Source organism: Hippocampus zosterae, chromosome 12 (assembly GCF_025434085.1).
Source record: "Hippocampus zosterae strain Florida chromosome 12, ASM2543408v3, whole genome shotgun sequence".
Taxonomy (NCBI): Eukaryota; Metazoa; Chordata; class Actinopteri; order Syngnathiformes; family Syngnathidae; genus Hippocampus; species Hippocampus zosterae.
Genome location: NC_067462.1, coordinates 8406701 through 8425109, shown reverse-complemented (window position 1 = coordinate 8425109; position 18409 = coordinate 8406701). Strand labels below are relative to the sequence as shown.

At 42.8% G+C, this 18409-nt stretch overlaps 1 protein-coding gene across 1 annotated transcript; it reads left to right on the top strand.

The window, feature by feature from the left end:
- Positions 1 to 2272: 2272 nt before the first annotated feature.
- sik1 (salt-inducible kinase 1) lies at positions 2273 to 13556 on the top strand. The gene is made up of 14 exons (XM_052082387.1): positions 2273 to 2529; positions 3476 to 3672; positions 3770 to 3886; positions 5701 to 5764; positions 6517 to 6678; positions 7324 to 7448; positions 7532 to 7655; positions 7762 to 7982; positions 8464 to 8613; positions 8693 to 8803; positions 8886 to 9111; positions 10240 to 10497; positions 10642 to 10831; positions 11509 to 13556. The coding sequence occupies exons 2-14, from the start codon at positions 3517 to 3519 to the stop codon at positions 11999 to 12001; spliced, it is 2397 nt and encodes a 798-aa protein (XP_051938347.1). The 5' UTR covers positions 2273 to 2529; positions 3476 to 3516; the 3' UTR covers positions 12002 to 13556.
- Positions 13557 to 18409: the final 4853 nt, after the last annotated feature.

Here is an 18409-nt window from a genome sequence, read left to right as displayed (position 1 = left end):
TCGTTTTCGAATCCACTTTATCCTCACAAGGGTCACGGAGGGTGCTGGAACCCATCCTAGCTGTCTTCTGGCAGTAGGCGGGGGACACCCTGAACCGTTTGTCAGCCAATCACAGGGCACACAGAGACGAACAACCATCCATGCTCACACTCACACCTAGGGACAATTTTCAGTGTTCAATCAGCCTGCCATGCATGCTTGCGTGGGATAAGTCTGAGCCAGAAGTGGGTTGTTGAGTGCAGGCTGAGCGAGATCTGAAAAGATGGAGGTCTGCGCCACTGTGGGAACGATCACACACACAACTATGGCCAATCAAAGGAGCTTCTCTCATTCCCATTAAATATGACGAGCTAGTTGCTATCCACAAAAATAAAGCCCGATGTCTATAAGGTAAGCCAAAGGCAAGCTGAGCTGCATTGCAGTTTTATTGGATGCAGAGATTTGCGTCAGCTTCTGATAAATTGGTCTTAGCTAATAGCTCGGTGAAATTGTCAACACGGTGGGGCATAAGGAATTGTGTTTAGCGCTATGTCCGCTAAATGACGTATAAAGTGCTGCCGTCATGAATTTCTTTCTTTCGGCACTCAATTTTCTCCGAGCTTCACCCCGCAAGTGCTACCCCACTAGTGCCGCCCGTAGTTGTCATGGCAATGCCATATATTTGGGCTTTGGCCCAGCTATATAGTGTAAGAGGTGAGGCGAGACTTGGTTCACTAGAATGAGACATGATAACCCCCTCAAAACAAGTTGCTTCAGATAGACAAATAGTTAACGTAAAATGTGCTATTCATCTTGATCCTTGAGGTACTTTGATGGAAGCGTGTGTTTCAAATGCATAAGACGACTCCTTTAACCAGTTAGGGCCAGCAGAAACATTGGTTTCATGTAACATTTACAAAAAGGATCCCAGAGATGAAGGAAAACATATTTGAGGTTATGTTAGTGCAGCGCAGCAGCAGTTCACTTATTTTGACAACCGTTTGGTGTGTTAAAATGTTACGCGAAACATTGCTTGTACTTTGTGTAAGTATCAGAATGGGACCAAATGTTTTCACCGTGTAGGCTATTTTATGCCTGTGGCTCAAGCTGTCAAAAGTGTGCCAATTCTCCGCCCCTGGTGGATGCATCTTGTTTTTGCCATCATGCATCTCGTGATCTTGACCTTGATGGCGCCCCTCTGGGACATTTCGATTTAAGTATGCCTGCAGACCAGCAGATTAACAGATCCCCACGCTCAATGCCTTCCTTTGTGCTCTTTTCATTGTCAATGGGTACACGTAAGTGCCAGTAAATAATAATGGAGGCAACACCGCTGGCAAAAAGCATGACTCACGCTACATCCCGCCATACAAATTCTTATTGCTTGCAGAAAAGTTTGACAGCACTCCAAGCGACTTTTGATTGAAGACACGTGACTCATTGCAACACATGACTCCATGATTTCAATCAACGTCGCGCAAAACTAACCATCTAAGACCAATATGATCCGCTCCTTTTTGGCACGTATTTGCAGCAAGAATGTGGACTGTTTGTGTTACTCGGCACTTTGCAGCATTCCATCCATAGTGATGATACACTATCTGCAGATGAAAAGATGTGGATGATGTTTCATGACACGAGTGTGAGACTGTAATGACAACAGGTTGCACGCATAGCACTGGAATGAGGGAACGGTCCTCACTCAAAAGTTGGCACGCAACACATCTATGCTTGTATGTTGAATATTTCGTAAATTTATGACTAGGTCAGAATGCCCCCCCCCCATCCCCCCACCCCACCCCACCCCAAATCTCTCTAGAATTGCCCCTTCGATATATATACAATATCCTGTGGGTCTTGAAAAACCTTACAGGAATTATAATAACGGCGAGTCATATCATACTTTGGCCACTGCGGACTTAAACAGTAGCAACAACTATAATAGATATAATTTTGGGATTTTTAATGCGCAGTATAGTTCAATATGTCGTTGAAATATGACAAAAGCGAAAGTGAACTGTTCGTCACCACTCCCTCTCTCTCACTCGCTCGCTACCGCTCAAACATCACGTGTGACACGTCTCCACTACTGACGTCACCACGCTCATCACCCAGCAACCCCTCCATCAGCGCCGACGTCACCGGGAGACCGAGTCGCTCCGTTGCTGAGCAACCTGTGCCTTGCGCTGGTACCCGGCCTTGCCTTGCACTCGACTCGGATCTCTGACGCGGGTGTGACGTTAGTGAGGTAGGTATCAATTTGTCATGGCGGAGAGGGGGGAGGAGGAAGGGGAGGCGACCGAGTACGGTGAGGAGGACTTCCCTCCTCCCCGTGCGAGTAACGACAGAGCCACTCAGGCACATTCCGGCGGAAAGCACCGTCACACAGCGGTCGCACAGACCCGAACGGAGTCACCTTACACGGGCGAGGAGTCAAAGTTGCTCCCGCTCAGTTTTTTTTTAAACGTCGCTGCGAAAGTGTGATGTTATTTTTTTCGCTATCTTCTTTCGAGAAGAATCCTAGGAGGATATATATGTACACGCTGTAAGGTAAGGGCAATGCAGTACAGTATTTGTCACCGAGTTCGGAGTCCTCATTTTCCACTTGCCTTTTACTCACGATAGGTTTCATGTGAGTCGCGCTAAATAAAGTTCTCCAGGCTAACTCAGTTGCAGTCACTTGGAACACAACATAATGAATTAATTACATTACTGTATGTGCGGTTCTATCTTGGACCAGAGATGCTGACTTTGCATCTCTGTAAGTGAATAATATTGGACAGTCTATTACATTTTAAATTTCATGAAAATTGTATTTTCATGAAATTATATAGCAATGGCAATGAAAAACGCATTTAATGCGGAGTTGTGCAGCTCATTGGCCACATAAGGCACACTCTTTTAAAAAGATCACAAATGTGCATATTTTTCATTCACGTAATATGGCCCAGTGAGCATGTTTTCGATCAAACTAACTTGAATTGAATTGAAATGAATACAACTTATTGTCAAATGTGCTGTATGTATGTGTTACATACAGCACAGATGAAATTTCTTCCCTATCGACATAAAACAAGAGGAGCCGCTGCGTATGTCTGCGCCGCAATCAAAAGAAAAGTTAACAAAATGGATTCATAACAAAATCCTATCAGTGTCTGCTACTACTACTTGTCCTTTCGTCATGGGAAAATGGCTGCTGCGGGGTGAAGAAAAAAATAAAATAATGATAGCTTTTCTCCAAGAATGTACACTGTTTAATTCAAATATGTATGTAGTGTGAATACATATTGTTTGCTTGTGTGTGTGTTGGTTGATCGTCTCCACTGTGGAATCAATTAGCTTTTTATGTTTTCTGCGCACGATATTGTAAATCCACTTCATCCATTTGCTATACCGCTTGCCCCCATTTAACCCGTTCAGCCATTCAGGGAGTGAACACAGCATGGCGTGAGAATGTTGACTGACATCCAAGTAATACTGAACTATCATATCTTAGCTCGCTAGCCTCATCCTGTCCCCCGCCTGCATTGGCGCACCATGGTGATCATGTCAGACAACATCCGGGTGCCCCAGCCCAGCCCAGGGGCCCAGGGAAGGCCCCTGCAGGTGGGCTTCTACGAGATCATCCGCACGCTGGGCAAAGGCAATTTTGCTGTGGTGAAACTGGCAAAGCATAAAGTCACCAAAACCCAGGTTGGCAGAGTATTCTTCTTAGACATGCACTTGCGCATATTTTGTAAGGTTGTGTTTGTCAAATAAATCCAAATTTAACTGTGAACCATTTGCTCAGGTGGCCATCAAGATTATTGACAAGACCCGACTGAACCCGTCCAATTTGGAGAAAATCTACAGGGAAGTGCAGATTATGAAGTTGCTCAACCACCCGCACATCATCAAACTCTATCAGGTGTGTTTGCCGCTGCGTCGCGTGTGGGTGGAAGGTTAGCGTTTCACAATATTTATTGTCCACTTGATGAAAAAGTCTTTGAAGTGCAGGAAGTGGCTTGATCTTCACCTGCCAAATGGGAACTAGTGGAACAATGTGTGGCTCATATATTTTTTTGGTTGTTTTTTTTTTTTAAATGCAGTCATCATGCTCATAGGAACGGGAGAGTCACATTGGCTGACGGCGCTGAGCGTTTAGTCCAATTAGCGTCCTCTGCAACTAAGTGCAATGTGTCTGTGCGTCACGTGAAGGCCTTCCCTCGCTAATTAAATTGAAGAATTAAAGGAGAATCCTCTCAGCTGGCTTTGTGTGACATGTGTGGGAGTAACGCGACGTACCAGCATGTAAACAAACTTTCTTTGTTTTCCTTTTTGCCTTTTGTCCCAGCAAGCTGGGGTTCCCCCCGCCCCGACCGAATTTGGAGGATTATTAATTAAAGCTCCAGTTATAAGCGTCTGAACAACACAGTACCTGGTTTGTTAATAATTTGATCGACTGTGATTAGTTGTTTTTGTTATTTTGTCGTGTTTTTTTTTTGGCCAAGGAATCATATTCGGATGTTTTTTATGTGGGTCACATGACAACTTCACATGCTTTGCGGGGTCAGAATGGATGTCGAAATGCTCACGATCTCAGCAATGTGATTTCTACAGTCCATTCAATTAAAAAAAAATGTAACGGCAGTTTAAAAAAAAAGTGGATGTCCTTTCAGGGGAATTACAAAGTGTTCAAGCTAAATATTATCAAGCTGGGGTGACCTTTTTCTTCAGACCTCTTTTTTGTCTCTTTCTTGCAAACAACGAGATACGAAGGCCCCAAAGGGTTGAATAAAATCATAAAAGCTCTAATTGTAAAATAAAAATACAGACTGTAGGACTTTATTCTGTAAAAATCGTGTTGCACATTGGTTATTGTCATATTTGTACGGCGAAATAAACGGCTCTGGCCCATTTTGATGTTTTTAACAACATCGCAGCTACGTTAAAGGGATTTCATGCTGCATGACAGTAAGCCTGGTCATTTTGTCATAATCCTGCTAACAGGCAGACGTTCTCCTTGTCGGAGGTAATTCAAACAATTACATAAGCTGCGCAGCTGCAACTCTCATTGGTTTCACGCATCATTCGCTCGGTCTAAAGGGAAAATCGTGTTTCCTGGCTTTATTCAGAAATTGGAACGATGAGTCAGCATTCCTCATCGGTTCCAGATACATGCGCATCGTGTTATTTTTCCTGCCTAGTCGCGCTTCATTGTCGATTTTGTTCTCCTTTTCGAACTTGATTTAGCCTCTGACCTTGCACCACTTGCGTTGTGTCCGATCGCGTCATACCCGAGGGGCCTTGATGTTCTCTGGTCCTCTTGACGTCAGCTACACCTGTCCTCAAGCGCTGCCCTATCTCGCTGATAAAAGAGCCGTACAGAGAATCGGACTCCGGAATTGAATGTCCTTTTGGACAACTTTCACCCTCGGGTGATGCAGACCTTCCCCGAGAGCTCTCTGGATAAATAATACCTTTCTATTAAAAGCTGGAAAATCATCTTTCCAGCTCGGGTTGTCAGCTGGCTGCGGAGCACATTTATGGGCCATGTGAGCGTTTCTCTGAAACCACATCCAGTGTTTCGTAGAAGTCAAACCGCATGAAAGACAAAATGGCACCTTTCTTTGAATTCGTTAGGAAAGAATGCCGGAGATATTCATTGACTCTTTGGATTTTCCCATTTCATTCCACTCATTTTGGGTTTCTTACAATATTTCCGTCTCTCTCTCCTTGTAGGTGATGGAGACCAAAGACATGCTGTACATCGTGACAGAATACGCAAAAAACGGGGAGATGTTTGGTGAGTTCTTGAATCGTTTTTCCTCTAATAATGTTTAGAGTGTGTGTACTTGTCACAGTAGCTCAATTTACCGTTATCAAACTAGTCGGGACTGAATCAAGAGCACCATGGCCAAGTAGCGAAGTCACACATCCATCTCTTAATTTTCCGCTTTTTCCTCACGAGGGTCGCAGGCATGCGGGAGCTTATATGCGGGGCATCGATCAAAGCTCAATAAATAAAGGATGGCAATTCCTAATTGAGTGACCGGAAATCACAATTGTACTCTTACTTAATCATCGGCATACACATTCACATTATTTTTTTTCATTTGCAACAGTACTTCATAGTTTTCAACATAGGCTAAAATCTCGTGTCTAAGTTTCTTCACTAATCATTCGAAAGACAGTTCAAAGTTCCATGTGAGCTGTCCCTGCGCTATTATTGGGATCGGATTGTTTTGTTGAAATATATTATATAGCTACATGTTCATGCAACACTGTATTAAAAACAAATGATGGGATTCATTGGCCTTGTCAACAACTCATTATCCAATGAAGCATGGCTCATCAAAGTTTTCAAAGAGTAAAACGTCAATGTTGGAGAACATTCCGTCTCAATTCTTTGCCTTTTTCACGATGATGAAGAGAAGGTAATGATGCTCGGCGTACCCGAGTGACTCGCAGCTTTGATGTGTCACATTTGCATGACATCCGGGAGGTTCGCAAACATGCAACTCTTTCTTCAACAAAATATCTTTGCCTTACTTCCAGATCACCTGACCTCAAACGGCCGCATGAGCGAAACGGAAGCGCGGAAGAAATTTTGGCAGATTCTTACAGCCGTCGACTACTGCCACCGGCACCACATTGTCCACCGTGACCTCAAAACCGAGAACCTGCTCCTGGATGCCAACATGAACATCAAACTGGCCGGTACGTCCTCTGTGACTCGCCGTTTCATTCACATATTTTCTTACGCCTTCCATGCTCAGCGTCCCGTGAAGAGAACATCTTAATTGCTAACGTCTCATCATTCATTAAAGTGTGATAACACTATGTACGCTGACCTCAGTGACGTCAGCTTGCAAGAGAACATGTAGTTCGAGACAGATGAGTGATGTAATATATAGGTCCAGACAGTTGAGTGATGTAACATGTAGTTCTAGACAGTTGAGTGATGTAATGTGGTCCACACACACAAGCTCAACTCTTGTTCAGCGCCTTTGGAACAAAAGGGGATTGTTCTCAAAAGTGTTCTCACAAAGTTTGAAGGATCTGACTGTCGAAGATGTCTTGATAAGTTTGAAGAGTTAAGCCTCAGGCAAAAAAACCAAAAAAAAAAACAAGTCTCCTCCTGATTGATGAACTTGACTTTTGTGTCGTACGTACTTGCTCAAAGACTTGGAAGCGGAAGAAACAAACCCCGGCTGATGAATACGTTTTAATTTCTACTTTAAATTCAAATATTCCATTTGTAAGATGGATGTAATATCATACAGTAGTTGCGTTTAATGAAATGCCGAGTGCCGCAATTACAATGAAATAATGGACTTTTTCTTTTTTATTGTGCATTTGTAGACTTTGGATTCGGTAACTTTTACAACGCAGGGGAGTCCCTGTCTACATGGTGCGGCAGCCCGCCATACGCGGCCCCTGAAGTCTTTGAGGGCAAAGAGTATGAAGGACCTCAACTGGACATTTGGGTAAGTTATTATTTTTAAAATAAATTGAATCCAAAGCCATTTTGTTCGAATCTTGGTGAATGTCTATTTTTTTTTCCTCGCAGAGCCTCGGTGTGGTGCTCTATGTGCTGGTGTGTGGCTCCCTTCCCTTCGATGGTCCCAGCCTTCCTGCACTCAAGCAAAGAGTCACTGAGGGGCGCTTCAGAATCCCCTTCTTCATGTCCCAAGGTAGCTTTTAATCACCACCACCACAGTGAAATTAGTGCAAATCAGTTCTTTGTCCTTTGTGTTAAAAAAAAAAAAACTCACATCATTCCCAAACAATTTCCTCCAGACTGCGAAAACCTCATCCGCAAGATGCTGGTAGTGGACCCGGCTAAACGGATCAGCGTGGCCCAGATCAAGCAGCACCGTTGGATGCTGGCGGACCCCACGGCAGCCCACCAAACCCTGAGCCACACACTGACAGATTACAACTCCAACCTCGGGGACTATAGTGAACCTGTGCTGGGGATCATGAACACCCTGGGGATCGACCGCCAAAGGACCATCGAAGTGAGCAATCAAAAACTACCTTTGCGGCGGCAGCACGAGATTTAGAACATTGCGCAATATGCCACCAAATGTGTCTGCATTTAAAGACTGGACTCGTAAAGTAATCAATTCAAGGAGAATAAAGAATAAATGAATGCATTTCCATCACCCTACACCAGGGGTGTCAAACTTATTTTTGTCACGGGCCAGATTTTAGTTAGCTTCCCTTGTAACCATATGAAGTCAATAAGGTTAATCATGCTTACAGTATCACTCTTATTTATTACAAATGAGAATTAGAAATTTTGGTAGAAATTTTAGCAAGCATCATTAAAGTTGCCATCTTTGATTTGCTTTCGCGGGCCACGTAAAATGATGTGGCGGGCCAGATCTGGCCCCCGGCCCTTGAGTTTGACCTCCTGTGCTGTACACAATGGACAGTTTCGATTCAGAGTTTATCAAGGTGTTGCGGTTGAGGCTAACTTTACTGTTTCGTCTTCAGTCTTTGCAGAGCAGCAGCTACAATCACTTCTCGGCCATCTACTACCTGCTTCTGGAGAGGGTCAAAGAGCATCGCAACCAGCAGCTGAGCCGTCAATGCGGAAGCTGGAACCAACGGCAGAGGAGCATCTCCGACACCACAGGAGCAGAGGTGAGCTCTCTCCTCCTGCTCTGCAAAGAAACAAATGACTCTCATCCAAGTCACTGATGAAGATTCTCCTCATTTGCAGCAAATCATCATGAAGGCAAACAACTTCAGAACGGCGGCTTTCCCCATTCCAAGCAAAAATGTTCCACCCATCTACTCTGAGATGGAGTGCGACCAAGGTGCATTGTTCCAGGTAAATGTTGTAAAAAGAAGGCACCAAACATGATCGCCATCCAACTTGAATGCCTTTCTAAACCGTGCTTCCCCTTCTCCAGCGCGTGGTCTTCCCGGTGGAGGCCAGCTTCAACAGGCTGCTGTGGAACCGCTCCATTTCGCCCAACAGCCTGCTGGAGACGAGCATCAGCGAGGAGGTGCGGCCCCGCGACCTGGAGGAGGAGGAGGCGGCGCAAAGCTTGGGTCCGCTGCTGCCCCCCACCACCACCTCACGTCGGCACACCCTGGCCGAGGTGTCCGCGCGGTTTCACCAGTGCAACCCTCCGTGTAAGTAGTCCACTCCATTATGCCTTTTCTGTCTACTCACTCTAGGGGACCCCCCCGAACCCCTCCCCACACACACACACAAAAAAAAAAAAAATATATATATATATATATATATGAACATCAATATATATATATATATATTGATGTATATATATATATATATATATATATATATATATATATATATATATATATATATAACTTTTAGTACATATATATTGTAATTATTATTTTTAATATATACAAATTACAATTATTATTATTAATAAATATAAATGAATAATACCTAATACCATTGGATTTAAATGAAATACATCAAAATTGAAGTATGAATAATATCATATACCGGTCATCGAATACTATTCTGTATATTTACCAAATAAACAAAATGGAATACATTTAATTATATTAGAATATAAAATATGATGAAATGAAATTTTATCATATAAAAATACAATTTTCTTAAAATAAAGAATAATTGTGGGAAAAAAATTATCCTAAAAATTGAATATAAAAAAAGATGTTTTAATCAAGAACAAAAAAAATGTCTCAAAATAAAATTATAATAAAATACGCTTTTTCTCCAAAAGGATAATGCATGTCAAAGTTAAAAATGTAAACGTTAATCTGTTGTTGTCTAATCTACGAGAAATCCTAAATATTTAGTGGCACATTTTTAACAGTCAAATAAGGCTCTGAAGCAAACTGCCGGGCCAAAAAAGGCAACGATGTCATGGCATGACAGAGATCCGAACCAACCACAGTATCTCACGTCATTCCCCTATGCAGCCCTTAGGGGACATACTGTATTTCTGGGGGAATTGATATTTTTAACCAGCCCTTCAACTTCGGAGTTTTCTTTCTTTGGCATTTTGACTCACCAACTGCATTCATATGCAATGATTGATACGGACAGTCGAGGATTTCATGGACGTTGACCTCAAAAGTCAGGAAATGACAGCGCACGACGTAAATAGAAACCTCGCAGTCGAAGAATACATGCAGAATGAAGTAGCTGTTTCAATAGGAATTAGCCAACCAGTTCTCCGGCATTTATTTCTTTGCCATTTTTGACTCCTAAGCAATTTTGTCATTCATTGGAACAAATTCTCCCTTTTTTCCTCGCAGGTATTGTCGTCAGTCCCTCTGATGGCGCCTCTTCTGACAGCTGCCTCAAGTCGTCCTCTACTCCCACCGCCACTCTGCAGACTCCAACGGGTGGCGACGTGTCAACACCTCCGGCCTGCGGTGCTAAAGAGGGGGGCCTCCTGCCCGCCGGCACCCCCCTGGCCCTCTCCTCCCACCTCCTGCCCCAGATCCAGGGGAGCCTTCCTGCGGCCAGTTTCCAGGAGGGTCGCAGAGCCTCCGACACATCCCTCACACAAGGTACCAGAACAGAACGTTCAAACGGGGTCATTTACCCTCCACACCCACCTTTTCTCTGAACCTGATTTTCGCTGCTCAATCATGCCTGAACCTTGTCGGATCACAAGATGGTATTGTGTAACACATTTCCTTGCCTCACTGCAGGCCTCAAAGCTTTCCGGCAGCAGCTGAGAAAAAACACTCGCACCAAAGGGCTCCTGGGATTGAACAAGATCAAGGGTCTAACGAGGCCGGTGGCGTCGCCCCCGTCCTCCAACCGAGGCAGCCGTGGCTCTCTGGGCCCCGCCCTCTCCGAGCACCGCAGCATGCTGGAGGAGGTGCTGCACCAGCAACGGTGAGACGTGGAAAAAAAAAGTTCTATTTCTCAGATTTCGAATTGCATGAGCCAGACCAAATCGCAATCTGTAAAAAAAAAAAAATCCAAATATAGAGAGATCACTTTAAACAGTTAAACTTCTTCAACATTTTCAATGTATTTGAACAAAGTATACTATAAAAAGCGAAAACAATGTTTCTTCTCTCGAAAGTACATTGCTAATTTCTTCTAATTTGACTTTCGTATTCTGTTTTTTATAGTCATGATTTTTTTGGCGGGGGCAGGTTATTTGTGAATAGAGAGAGAGAAACAATCTCATGAGTGCAGATTATTGAGGGGCATTTCATATAAGCGTTTTGATTTTTCATGATAGTTTTTATTTCATTTTGACATTGTATTTTAAATGTAGATAATTTCAATCAGTTTTAAGTATAGATTTGTTCTTATAGATTTTTTTTTTCGTGGACGGAGGCTTAGTTTTAATTTAGCCTTAATTGAGTTAAGGACATTTTTGCTATAAATAAAGTTAGCCTTAGCTAATTTTATACATGTAAAATGTAGTTTCAAGTTTTTTCAAATGCACACTTGTTTTATCCAAATTAAATTGTTGGCTTTTGTTAACTATGACAACCTTGTTCCCACAGTGTCATCGGAGCTCACTCAAACTGCGTTTTTTAATTCTTTGTTTCGACTAGGATGCTCCAAATCCAGCACCAGCCACACCAAGCTCAGGTCCAGAATGCTCTGCCAGGACCCGGCCAGAATGCTCTGCTGTTTCTGTCCCAGCAGCAGCCGCCCTCTACTCCGCCTACTTCAGTATTCGCCCCTTCTACTTTATTCGAGGCGCCCTGCCTCCTTCACAACAAGCCTCAGCACCCCATGCCGCCCCTTCAGCCGATGGGCCTGCCTCACGGTCTCTGGCAGCACGGCCTGGAGACCGTCTCCACCTCTTTATCTCCCGTGGCCTCAGCCGCTTACCTCCTAGAGGCCCGTCTGCACATCAGCCCGCACGCCCAACACCACCACCACCACCATTACCCAGCAATGCAGCAACAGCCAGGCGCCACGCACTTCGCCGGCAAACCCGCCGCCTGGGCCATGGTCTCGCCATCTGGAGCCGAGCCCGACATGCAGGAGCTGGTTCTGACCGGTCAGACGCCGCTGAGCAGCTGCGTGATGGTCAAGTAGAAAGAGTCGACGCAAAAAAAACAACAACAAAAAAAACTGACGCAAGCTTCCTGCTGCATGCGCTTTTGTTATGACATAAGCTAAATGAGCAATAACCAAACTGTGCACAAGGTGATACGAGAAGCAATAACAGGCCGTTTTCAAAGAAAACGAAAACAGGAAGACAACGATCAGACACATGACTGGAGCGAGGACCAAAGCATTTCACTTCCTTATGATGCGCTTCCCACTTTTTTTTCCCCTCTCCAGACACACACTTCAATCAACGTACAACAATTACTATGTTGGGTGAAAGAGATTTTTCTTTTTTGATATATTGAAGCAGTGCTAATGCTTTTTTTGTTTTTTGTTTTATCCTCATCAGCCTACAGTGAAGGAAAATTGTCTTTTTTGAGTGAGAAAAGCACAACTATGTACCTTGCATCCAGTTTTTTTCGTCCCTTCAGCCTCAACAATAGCACCATGTGGACTAAAGTCTCCCATCTAATGGGACACCCCTTCAGTTCTTCTCTGAATCTTAAAAAAAGAATTCTGGGAGCATTTTGGGGGAGGCCCCTTTTCTGTTCACCCGATGCACAAAGCAAGGTTCGTTGGTATGGAAAACCCCAATCTGTCACACACCAGCTCCTATTGTTTTGTTTGTTTCATTTAGCACATAGGAAAAGTTAGCAATACTAATACGCCATTGAGGCGATATGGAAGAAGACCAACATAGGAGACTATTATGCTCAATACTCCACTTGAGATGGAAGCAGGAGTTTAGAACATTCAGAAAGATTCTGACATCTCATCAAGGAAATTTCAGGCCATCCCCAAATGGCGGGAACAGTGCAATAGCTTCATGGGCACATTTACAGGTACTAGCTATGTAACCGAGTTACAACTAAAGTTGTTTGTTTTTTTTAGCTACCAAAGAGCCTGGCTAGAATCAGTGCTAGACACACTACTGAGTTGTCCACATGTAGCATGTTGCTCAGCCAAAATGAAGTAAGCTGGGGTCGCCACCAAATCCTAATGCTGCTTGTTGTAATAGCTTCTCCAGGTACGTTCACAGTCTAGCAATCTACTGTATACTGTACCCGGCAACAATGTTTAGAAGCAAGTGAATCATACTGTGTTGAAAAAAAAATAATGAATACGTTTTTATTTCTACTTTCTTGTTGGAAAAAAAACATTGTAGTGTTAATGCCGCGGGTTGTTTTGCACTCACTACCAACACGTGTGCCTTTTTACATGAACAAACGTGCAATGTTTGAGCTCTTTGACCTTGCTGTGTAAGCAAAAGCAGCATTGCACATATTTCCTATTGCTGAAATCGGTCGAAGTTGCATTTGTTGTGCAAAAAAGGAACGGTCTCGAGCGAGCGAAACACTACGACACTTGATGCAACATGACCCTTTTTGATAACAATTTTGGAGAATAAGAAGTATTTCATGTCGATTTTTTTCCTGATTTGTTACTTGACCGACCGTGTGTGTGTTTGAGTGTATGAGAATGAGGAAAGATGTCTTTATTTATGTGCTATTTATTTAAATAAAGTTCACTTCCTAAATGACCTCTGGTTGGAATTGATTTCTCATTGACACAGTCATATGATGCATCGGCTGTATGGTGCATTTGATTACATTTGTAGCCCCGAGACTTTTTCATTCGACTTTGAATAGAGGGAGAGCCACGGGGCAAACTGTCTCATTTCCGTGATCCATTTTGTTTTAATAGCTAGATCAATATCAGTATGAAGTTGCGTGTTCCCACCTTTTTGTCAAGTGGTGTGGCTGACAGATGTTTGTATTTATTAGCTCCGTGCATCTAGCATGAGAGCACGCAACTTCATTTTCAATTAGGAGACATTATAAAACTGCTAGGCAACCCAAGTTCAAACTTGACAGCGCGTGTTGGCAAACACATTCCACCGCCGTGATCTCATCCATCAGCCTATTTACATAACTTCTTTGGGAATGCGTGAAAACACGGCGATGTCTAGAAGTCATGAGATGCCACGGCGCGAGACATTTACATAAGCAGTGAAGGTATCATTGAACACAGTGCTAGGTTCCGTATTTGAATGCAACGCCAAATAGCATGCATGGTGTACATAGAAAACAATCTATCTATTGCAATGCCTGTACACATGGCTGAAAAAGTGTGTCTGCAACTGTGACTCTCCTTTCCCACATGTAAGGGCATTATGGTAAGTACAGTGAACCCCGCGTAACTACAGTTCGATATTTGCACATTAACCACTTCCTGGATTGTTTTAATCATCTGTTACTAGCTTTGAAATATTTGCTGTTTTGTACTTTGGCCAAGGCAATAAAGGTATTACTTTGGCACCATCTTATGGCGTCTCGGTGCCAAGGAACTACATTGAAGTGATTTGAGGAGTTTCATTTGTAACATCTACAGGCAGTTATAAAGCAGCGTATCCATTATGATTGTGTTTATACTGACCGGACACAAAACACAACTAGCATCTGCTCAAAATTGCATTGGAATAACTCCACAAGTGTCAACATGGGAAGCAACAACAGAAGTAATCATTCCTTGGAGAGCTGTTGCACACTTTTTAAAGGGAAAGTCAACTCATTTTTTTTTTTTGGTAACAATAATATGTTCCATCTGGGCCCACTAGTCGAAATACGCTATTCTGAATAATATTTTTTATTGTGGGATATGAATTAAGCAGAGAATTCCATCCGGTTTTAGCCATCTCAGAGGCTGGCCATAATTTGAAGATATGGGGCTGCATGTTCAGGCAAAGGGACTATGGAGATGGCTGTCATTACATCTTTAAAATACGCACAAGTTTACGTTGACTTTTTTTTTTTACTAATTTGGATACTTCTTAGTTAAAAAGTCACTTCAGAATATGACCATAATATTGAAATGCTGCTATTTCCTGAGCTGTGTGAACCGAAAGTCCTGCTGAGCTTGTTTGTTGACTTTGCTGCGGCCTTCTGCGCGCGGCATTCATTCTCTTCCTGTCAAAGCGCTCCATTATGCGGCTTGACGCATGTGTCTCCTTCCCCCCCTCACGTACGCTCAATTAGCGGCGCACTTATCTCACACAGCTCTATGGTCGGCTTCCTGACAATTCTGCTTGTGTGTGTTTGTGTTTAGAGCTGATGTTGCGTCATTGTTTTCTTTAAGGATACATACGACACACTTTTTTCACATTTGAAATACATCTCCTAAGTGTCTTGATAAGATATCAGTGGCATGCTCAAAACACGCAAACGATCAAGAATGAAGATATATCGTGATAGCTTGATTTAACAACTGATTTTTGCACTGTGATGAATTTCATTTACTTGGATGTCAAATGAAATGAACTGAAGTGCCATTAACCAGATTCAGATGCCCAAAAAAACACCACAAATTTGCTTCGGGCCATTTATTGCCGCTCTCAGTTGAAAGTTACTAAAAAGAAAAAGAGAGAATTTCATTTTGCATATTGATAACAAAAACATAGCCTGCGTTACCTTAGTGCTAACAGACAATGAGAAACACTTGTGACTTTGACTTGCTTGCTCACGTGCAAGATCATGGGATTGGTCGTTATGTCATTTTCAGTTGACAGCAAGTGGAAGAATGTGTGGCAACAACCAAATAAAAGGAAAGCCCAAAGGGCCAAAAAATTACTGTGAAATGTAAACCAAACTACTGTCAGTCACAATCCACGATGGAGTGGTCAATACAAACAGTGAAGTTCGCTCTCGACCCTCGTGAGAAGAAGGCTGATAAGAACATGGATGGATGGAGGAAGGAACATTGTGAAAAACAGTTGCGATTTGACTTCCCCTTTAAGAAATTGTTGGTCGTTCAGGAGAGCGGCCCTATCTGTCAAGCACGGTGCTCGCTGCAGAAAAAACAAATCAATCATTTCAGGGGGCTTTTTGCGTTCCCATCTGTCACGAAGTAGTCAACCCACACTTTGGGATGAAGTGCCTTCACCGACTTGTAATTAGCACGCTGCATACATCAGCTCACTGTGGCACATTAATGAGACATGTAGGACAGCAGAGCACATGCCTACACACACACACACACACACACACACACACACACACACACACACACATCGGGGCTGTCATCTGTGAGCGCGATGACGCACATCGAGCCTCTGTTAATATTGCACAGCAGCTCCATGAGCATTCCATGACAGGCATTCCTTTCCATTATGGCTAGTGCCCACTCAGCCGAGCAGCTGCGTGCCAATATAGCTTCCCTTTGCAGATTGTCTTTCTGCGCTCTTGTTTGAGCGCCTCACCTTTCAGACGTGTAACTCAAACCGCCGGCAGGCAGCTGCGTTTTCAACACACCGCCGACTACTGCCAGCTCGCACTGGGAGAAAATGCTTGTCAAAAGCTTCAAACCATTCCGCCTTCAAACGGTTCATCTTATTCAGGATAGTTTATATCTATCTATCTACATATACACACAAATACATACTACAGATTCTTCAAATGCTCACATTTTCATGGTGACGAACCTAAATGAAGAGATATTTCAGTGTGCTGGAGCTTTTCCCAGCTGTCTTGGGGCAGTAGGCGGGGTACACCCTGCACTGGTTGCCAGCCATTTCCTGAGCATTATTTTAATTGTATTTAGTCGAATGTAGTCTGTATCTTTGTATCTGTATGTTCATATTTTTCAAAATGCTTATTTCTTGTATGTATTCATCATTATTATTTATTTCAAAACATATTCAACACGTCAAAATGTAATTATGTATGTATTTTTGATGCAGTTTTTTTTTCTTAAAACCTCTGTGTACAGAGGTCGTGGGTTCGAATTTGATGCATTCGATATATTTTATGAACAGATGATTTTACTTTGTGCAAGCACTTGACAAAATCAGTTGACCCGCATTGGCTGGAAACCAGACTGTGACGTAATGTTGCATTCGGATGAGCACCGAGTGTCATACTGGCTGCAGGTTAGAGGTCTGTGCAAGGGTCTCATACTAAAGTGAGGGAGAATGCAAAGTCCTTTGGATCGACTAAATACTTAATACCTGAAACACATTTTAATCATGCCCAGCTGAAACTCCCCCAGTGGCTTTGTTTACCTGCATTGCATCGCACAAGGTCATCCTGACGTCATACGCGCAAGTGTGCAGGATGTCCGTGTTGAATTGGTTTTGTTCCCCCCTAAGTGGGTCATGTGTCATGCTGACACAACGACCCGGGGGGGACAAAATGAGCATTGGCAGCAGTCGAGATGAGCGGTTTGAGCTGGAACAGCCCATCATGGCGGCTCTTTTCGGATTTGTCTAGGTAAATTAAGCCGTCTGCGTCCAGAGATTGGAGTCTATATTGTCCTGTGTTTATTTTCATTTTGTCACTTTTCCAATTAGCTCGTTGTGTTAAAGCTTCACCCTCCTGAGTTATTAATTTCCCCTTTGCACACTCTAAAAGTCTTGCAGCTTGGAGTTTTTTGTGGGCCAAAACCTCACAAAAATGTCACAATTTGGTCAATGTCATACATTTTCACAATCTATGCTATTGGTCAGTCCTCACATGGGAATACAATTGTTTTCTCTTACAGGTTTTTGATTTAAAGGGCTTGCACTCAAATGACAAATTACAAAAACTTCAAATTAAGGGTATGTCCTTGCCTTTCTGCCCTTTATGGAGAATTTGATCATCGATGGCTAAAGAAAACGAAAATGCCGTACGCTCTTTGACAATGTGAATCTATACTGTATATGCAACTAATAATTATTTTTAGTATAATCTGTGAATTATATTATTGATTAATTGGATATTTTTTTAAAAAACAGGTTTTCATTTCCATCCTTTTATTCAAAAACAGGACATGATTTCTCATTGGCAATGCAGAAAATCTACATATGCGAATGATGATTATGATTCGGTTATGAGTTTAGTTCGCAAAATTGTTGATTGTTTTACCAATGTCAAAGCACATGTCGCAAATGGTTGCCAATGTCTTATTTTGAAAAACCGCAAAGATAGTCAGTCGGCTTTTATAGAGTACTACAGAAATTAGAGAATTACAAGTTCAAGTTTAACAATGCCTTGATTAATCCCTTCACAAAAATAATGATCCACTCATTTAATTTTCATTTAGTAGTTAATCGATTAAACCTTGCACCTCTAATATAGATCACTGATTGGTCAGGACTGCTAATATAGCTCACCAAACAAGCCGGTGGAGTCAAAGCACCATTGCCTAAAGCCAAACGACTGATTTGCTTGAATGCTCGCTTAAGTGACCAAACATGGTTCCATTGCTGTATAAAGATTAAAATCATTTTTTAATCACTTGTCTGCTTTGTTTTAAACACACTGCAGACAAACCCTATGATCATGCGGGCTGTGATCATGAGCCTGTAAAAAAACGAGCCAGCGAGCTCGGCTGGATGGCCGCAGCTCTCACGGGGCT

Excerpts from the sequence above, each read along its gene's own strand:
- sik1 (XM_052082387.1), top strand. The coding sequence starts at position 3,517 with ATGGTGATCATGTCAGACAACATCCGGGTGCCCCAGCCCAGCCCAGGG. Across the intron at positions 5,765-6,516 it reads AAAAAACGGGGAGATGTTTG|ATCACCTGACCTCAAACGGC; the intron begins GTGAGTTCTTGA and ends CCTTACTTCCAG. Across the intron at positions 7,449-7,531 it reads GACCTCAACTGGACATTTGG|AGCCTCGGTGTGGTGCTCTA; the intron begins GTAAGTTATTAT and ends TTTTCCTCGCAG.